Source organism: Mizuhopecten yessoensis, unplaced genomic scaffold, assembly GCF_002113885.1.
Source record: "Mizuhopecten yessoensis strain PY_sf001 unplaced genomic scaffold, ASM211388v2 scaffold11147, whole genome shotgun sequence".
Taxonomy (NCBI): domain Eukaryota; kingdom Metazoa; phylum Mollusca; class Bivalvia; order Pectinida; family Pectinidae; genus Mizuhopecten; species Mizuhopecten yessoensis.
The window spans coordinates 352407-360229 of record NW_018408903.1 but is presented as its reverse complement, the minus strand read 5'-3'; the positions used below and the strand labels follow the sequence as shown (position 1 = coordinate 360229).

The following is a 7823-nucleotide window of genomic DNA, read 5'->3' as shown; positions in this document are numbered from 1 at the left end:
TTTTTTAAATATTAGTTATAACCTTTTATACTTCTACTTTGTTTTTATGTAATGTTAGTTTTCTCTGGTTTTCTGTCTCGATGAAGGAGCGATATCAAACATTCATTGTCAAAATCAAAGATGGCCGTCTGTAGGCCATTCCGTTTTTCAGTCGATTAATTTCAAAATTTAACAGGTACAATAAAGGACAACGGGAAACCTTCAAATTAAATTTGAGAAAGATCCATTCAGTACTTTCTGAGAAATAGAGATGATATACATACATCCGATAGTCCCAACCATGAATATCAAAAACAAGAGATCCATGGCAACCTACCTATGAAATTTTAGAATGATTCCTCAAGTACTTTCTGAGAAATAGAGATACAACAAATTCAATGCCAAATTCCAATATGGCCGCCAATCAGCAATTTTGTTCATTCATATTAAAGGATCAATGGAAAATTATGTATCGAATACGAAAAAAAGTCCATATAGCATTTCATGAGAAATAGCCATAACAGGAATTGTTTAAGGACTGACGACCGATGAATGGACAGAACACGGACAACAGGAGATTTGATAAGCCCACCATCTGATGATGGTGGCCTAAAATGAAAAATAATAATGACAAAAAGGAATGTTTTATATGTTTAATCATGTTCTAAATGTTGAATGACAATTATGTGTGGTTCAAGCACAATGAACACGATATTATTACGATCAAACAATGATCACGATACCATAACGATTAAACAATGATCACGATACCATTACGATCAAACAATGAGCACGATACCATGACGATTAAATAATATACACGATACCATTACAATCAAACAATGAAAATGATATCATAAAGATCAAACAATGAACACGATACCATTACGCTCAACCAATGGACAAGATACCATTACGATTGAACAATGAACACGATATCATAACGATTAAACAATGAACACGATAATATTACGATCAAACAATGAACACGATACCATTACGAACAAACAATGATCAGGAAGCCATTACGATCAAACAATGAACACGATACCATAAAGCTCGAACAAAAAATACGATATCACTACGATAAAACAATGATCACGATATCATAAAGATCAAATAATGAACACGATATTATTACGATCAAACAATGAACACGATATAATTACGATAAAATATTGAACACGATACCATTACGAACAAACAATAATCACGATACCATTACGATCAAACAATGGGCACGATACCATAACGATCGAACAATAAACACGATATCAATACGATCAAACAATGATCACGATATCATAACGATCAAACAATGAACACGATATAATTACGATGAAATAATGAACACGATATAAGGTACAGTATGAACTAAAGATCTACACTAGTGCGCATTAGTCACTGAAATAGCATGTGCTTCCATCTTTGGTTGCTAACGAAAAAAAATAAATGTTTATGACTTAAAAGTCTACGTCAGTTGTTTTTGTTAGACAACCCTAGGTATACCAGTTTGTACAGCGTATTAATCATGTTTTCTGACAGATGGCACTGAAGCAAACTTTTTGAGGTGGAGTAGTCAATTAGGTTGGTGTGATAAAGAAGCAAACCAAAAATAATTATTGATATAAAACTCCGAGCAGTGTGGTAGTATCTTGGTTAACTTAGCTAGGAAAAGCTGTTTCCTTTTAGAAAATCTTTATCGTCGGTCTATTCTAGACTACTATTTAAAAAGACCTTTCAAGTCTGTATAAGTATCATGAATCTAATCACTACAAACTAAATCTATCTAAGTGTAAATGTTTATTCACTGTGTCACGTGCTAATTAGGCGTTCGATTAAACTTTAATATACTTTAATATACAGTTCTGATTGAGGCAAAAAGCTCATATCACAATTAAACTTCGATTGAACAAGTTCAAAAAGTAGAGAACACCAGTATACTGAATGTGTTGCATTTCTTGCGGCATATCAACTTTATTTCAATAGGGAAAGATGAAGCTCACCTCCGATTATTAAGGTGTAGTCACCATTCAAGGTAGAGTTACGCATGGTTATATAAAATTAACAGCGAAATTTATAATAAACCTTGAATAACCACGTTCAGTTCAGTTCACGTAAGCGTTTTACAAGCATCCTTGTCGTCATCATATGAGTGTATCTGATACCCGGGTAAAATGAATGCCAGACAAGTGATTTTGTGTTACCATGACCTGGCATATATTCTCCGCCGTTCAGATTGGTACAGTAGCAGGATTTATACCACCATCCGCCTTTATAGACGAAAGCACAGTGACGTGTTGAAAAATCGTTATCCCTGTCGTATGTCGAAAACATCATCCCGTTATGAAATGCCATACAATCATCTGTAAAATGGAATGAAAACTGTCAAAACAAATAGCATATAATTACCAAATGTCATTTTATTAAGATTTTGTTTTGGTATATACGGTATATACCAAAACGAAATCTTGGGCATTCTTTATAATTTGATTTTTAAAAAGTAGACAAACACGTTGTAAATGCACAGTTAAAGATTTATTTAATTTTTACGTAAACTAAACAATTGCGCTAAAAAAAGCTGCGTTGTATTTTGCATTCTAAAGTGTAAAAGTAATTTCGTCATCGGTTGTTTTTCTTTTTAGGTATATACGATATATACCAAAAACATTATGGGGGATGTAGGCAAAATTAAATTATTAGTTTATAGATTCTGGTTTTGGTTTTATATTGTTGAACGTCATATTAACAGCAAAGGTCATTTAAGGGCGTGCCTCCATTAGAGAATGCATGTATACATGTGTACATATGTGTTTATGTGCCAGAGACAGGGTATGTTATAGTATTATCAATTATGTACATCTATTCCTAGTTTCACAAAGTGTCCTAGCCATAGGAAACAGATTATAACACCAGATAATGAAAAGAACACACATATGTCGCTACGTACGATCATGTGATGATATTAAGCAGATATATTCTGTATCTGTCTTTAATGGTAGTTGTGCATTGGGACTATTTACAGACACTAGTGAAGAAATATCTTATAACATGAAAGAAATCGATGTTGTGTTCAATTCCAAAACTAATCCCATGAAAACATGTCATTTTTACACCAATATTTCTTGTTATAAATAAGTACTTTGAGAATATACTTAGAACTGACTTTTGACACTTACGTGTTGGAAGTAGGAAGAGGAGTAATATACTATATATACATACACGTGAGGTTACCGGAGAATCCTGATACAGTAAGTCTGTAATTTGCGGTCTCGTTCCCAACTCTGAATGTTGAATACTGAGCATAACCAAAATCACCTAGCCATGTGACCAATTCGATGCGGAGGTTGGACTCTGGGACGGTGATATGGTGAATCGCGTCATTTCCTGTTTAAAACGAGTACAAAAAGAGAAGAATTTTAAATGTGTTTCCATTTTATATCCATTTCTTGAAAAATCCACAATGATAGAATGTACAAACAAAATGTTGTTGTTATAAAGTATTCGCCAAAAAAACTTATGATGATACCTACCAAGCCAAAAATTTCCTCGTAAATTACCAAAGCCATTTTTGTAGTCAGTCCAAGGCCTATAGAACTCCTCCTCACCATTCTGTCTGTTTTGTATCACCTTGAAACATAAAGATGTGTGTTAAACTGGTTATCGAAATGTATTTTTTCTTGTTACATTCACATTGTTTTCCAAAGGGGACTTACCCGTAAGAGAAGGAAAGAAATTGGTACCAGAAAATATATTAAATATCAAAAATCAATGGAGATAACATTGGCTACTTTATGTTAAATATTTAAGTTAAATCCTGAAAATCTTTCACGAGAAAAAACACTTATTAAGACAAAAACAATGCAATACTAACGCAATGCCATACTGTAATGACTAAAAGGTCCACCCTAAGGGCTAAGTTTAGGCAGTCTTCAATATACCCCTACAAGTACAAGATTTGTGCAATTACCTCAGAACGTATGCTAAGCAGGGCATAACAAGTACCATTTGAAGGACGTTCGTGTATCCAGGCCTGGGGACAGAGCACATTGCTTACCCCATATGGGCGATTGTTGAACGCCAAGGTGAAGCGAGTTCTTGTATATTGAGTCACCAAGAAACAAAGATTTTAAAGAAGGAGAAAAGTAATATAAATATCCGGATTGTTACAATGGGGGTCAGCAGATCCATTTTGTTGTCTTCAATATCCCTCCATGTTTAATTGAAATGTCAGCATATTGCAAATTTAGATTTGATATAGCGATATAAATATCATGGGACGTAGATGGGGTGATGAATTCATTTCAAATTAGTATAGGGGCGATGTAGGCGATACGTATTTAAATCGTATAATTCATTTATATTTTCAAATTATCAAATTTATCGTCAGGTGATTGAACGTTAATGCAACACCTTTTTAATTCCGTTCAACGGTTCAGACGAAGGTATCTTTAGAAAAAGACAGACGGAAGACAGATGTACGCTAGACGGACTGCAGGGTACATCGAACCTCGCCTTAACATAAGCTAAACTTGGTGCAAGAATTAAGAAAAAAATGAAGTCTATAGGGGGTAATATGTTTGCTGCCTCCAATCACCCGGCGAAATGATACACAGATTGTTATTGCAAATTAGTAAAGCTTTGTTAGCTTAGCCTACCGTCCAGGGTCCGTTTTCCGTGTCCATGTCACAGTACACGTCGAAGCTGACTCCCGGTTTCGGCGTAATACGGTAGATGCCTGAGCAGTGGACAGCCGGGTTCACGTCACTACAATCGATAGCATCTACAACCCAGCAGACGTAATTTCAAACAAAAATCCTCGGTATTTACTAAAATGATATAAGCGTATATAGAGGCTAGATCGTCAGTGTCCATATATTCTGCCATCTTTGTTTCATTTGTTATTTACTGATCTCATACGAAACGATTGTAAAGTTCTTACACGATTTCATAAATTTTCATATTTTCATAATTGCTCAAATCACAACAAAAAACAGCGGGATATGAATCCCCCCAAGACATTCGAGATATCGAATCGTCAATGACCATATACTGTGATTAGTCAACATGTTATACGTCTGCTTTTCTGGGCATTCTGTAATATTTGATATACACTGACTTCATAGGAAATGAGTGTTCAGGTTTTTATTTAGCCAGAATGAAATTTACAGGTAGTATCAACAAAATCTGCTCAAAATTTGAAGAAAACATATTCGGAAGATACATATCATCATATCACATTCAATCTATACACCGAAGCAATCTTTAATCAGTTGAACTAACCATTTCCCCTATGATCATTCTATGAAAATAAATTATGAATGTCTCTAGTTTTACTCATTGGTGCGAAATAAACGTGAGCTGATACAGCACTATCACATCCTAAGTGAATGCACATGTTAAAAAAGAAACTTAAGCCAATAAATCGAACCTGTCGTAAGGAAAGCATGAAACGAATCAATAAGTTATGTCTACCATATAATGAAAAGTGAAATTGACATTACTTATCTGTGATTGTAAATCACGTATCCTTTGGAAAACCAACTATAACGACATAGTTGACAGCTTGTTAATTTCACGTTCAAATGAATCTTAAACATCATCCCAGCGTGTCAAATAGTATTTGTACTTGCATATCTTTACTATGATTAAGACTCATCGTCCTCATCAGTTATGTATTCTGCGTCATATTAAATTCAAAGAAAAGCGTCAGCGGTCGTAGATTGGAAATAATTGATTTGAGTTTTCGCTCACTCATATGATAAGGGTATGTTTCGGTCTCATACAAATAATACTGTGATTGTTGTTTGATTTAAGTGAGAATTCTATCAGTGGATATTTTTATGAATTTTTTTTCTATGATTGGTCATCCCTGCAGGTTCCTGTTACCAACTACATGTATCGTGTGGGAACCCCTGCATAATTGGGGATTTGCTTTGGTGCCCTCTATTTAGGGACATGCAAACGATCAAAATTAATTTGCTACATCCATTGCAACATTTGGGAACTTTCTTTCTACTTTTATTTACCTTTTTTCCCCTAGCGCCTAGCTTGGCAATACCTCACATCTGGCTTAAATGTTGAGCGTTTGCCCAGGTTAGAAAGACTGTGGGTTTTGTCTATAGGCCGGGACATACCACATTCCATAAAAGTGGTAGTTGTTAATAATGCTTAACTTTCAGCTTTAAAGGACCATTTAGAAATAGAAGTAGAAGTAGAATGACAACACCTGGTTAACCCGTTGTCAGTATAATGTGACCAGGCGTGCTTTCGCCATGATATATTACCGAGATAGGACTTTGTTAGGTCTCAGCCTTAGGAAAATAAGTCATTTTCCTCCTCACATCGCTATACAGCAAAAACAAGAGAGATGGTGTCACGAGGCGTTAAGAAGTTGGGATAGGTTACAAAACAAATAGTACTTATCGTCGCAAATGTGTCACTTGTACACTTCTCTTGATTCGTCTTCGTTAACTTCCCATCCCCCACCCCTCCTTACTCCCTAATATCCGTTAAAGTTGCATTGTGGAATCCAAACCGAAAAATTGAGTTGGGAGTAGGTGGATGGCGATGACGAAGGTTAAGGAAAACGACCTGTTCAATTTAGTCTGTACATTCTAGTGACATATATTTATATAATGGAACATTATCTACATGAAAAATAAATGACTTCAAACACTATAAACATCCATATTGAAAGAAATCATCATGAAATGTTACTTAGGTGTAATGTATTACAGCTTGCGAGCATGGAACTCATGGATGGGTAATAACCGTTAGGCAATAATAATATTATGAGTGTATTTCAATTATCAAATGGTAGGAATCTTAATCGTTTCCGTATTATAAAGAATATGTGTATGGATCCCTTCATGACAGGCTGTTTTGTATGGGCTAGGAACAGATATACACAAAACCCAATCCAGTCAGAATGGATGCATTTCGCCCACAATTTGTATATGTTTATAGATGGTCACATGATGGAAATATGTAGTGTTTTCATGTTATGATCAAAATGTCCCAACTAGAGGTTGTCCATGTGGTGCAGACGGATCCAAGGGCAAATTGTGCATGAATGTATTTCCTGATGTCGAGCGTTGGCAGATACGTTTAAAGAGTAAACCTTTACTTTCTATTGGCACATGTAGCCGTCGTTATTTCCGACACGATACAGACATGCATACAAACATTTAGCATATTAAAGATACAAAGTACACATGGCTTAATGTAATTAGAATAAACAAACCAAATAAATACATCATATTTAAATTTAAGCGACGTCGATCAAATCCTAAATTTTCAGATAATATAATGAATAAATACATGTCTTTAATCATTTGATGAACTATAAAGTGTCCAATCCTATCGTTCCCTTTTTACTGTGAAATATACGTTACAATGTCATTGTCTACACACCTAAGATATTTACTCATTAAAAAGAGAGGTCACTCACTATTGTTTGTCTCCAGTCCCAACTTCGCAAACATCAAAACGTTTGGTGATTTTGGTGCGTTGTCATTTTGGCAGATCAACTTTGTAAACGTCTTGCATTCCTTGGTCTCGGGGTCATAGGTGAAAGACATACAGTCTGTTTTACAAACCTTGGCGCAGTCCACATGGTTTGTGTTGTTGCTGTAGGTGGTAAGCACGTCATTTGCGTACTCCGCAACGAAGACACGAAGTACACGTGCAAAGGAGTATGCCGAAAGTCCGTGTGTATAAAATACTAAAATTATCCACACAAACAATAAAGCCATGGTAAACTAGTTCAAGTCAGTCTGCGTTTTTCTAAAATTGCAAAATTGCAGTTTCATGTCTTTCTTTTAAAATATCCTGTGGTCGAA

At 35.1% G+C, this 7823-nt stretch overlaps 1 protein-coding gene across 1 annotated transcript; it reads right to left on the bottom strand.

The window, feature by feature from the left end:
- Positions 1-2082: 2082 nt before the first annotated feature.
- Positions 2083-7562, bottom strand: LOC110466902 (angiopoietin-related protein 7-like). The gene is made up of 5 exons (XM_021523694.1): positions 7433-7562; positions 4638-4762; positions 3513-3609; positions 3202-3366; positions 2083-2345 (listed from the first exon to the last, which is right to left on the bottom strand). Exons 1-5 carry the CDS (start codon positions 7560-7562, stop codon positions 2083-2085), a joined length of 780 nt encoding a protein of 259 aa, XP_021379369.1.
- Positions 7563-7823: the final 261 nt, after the last annotated feature.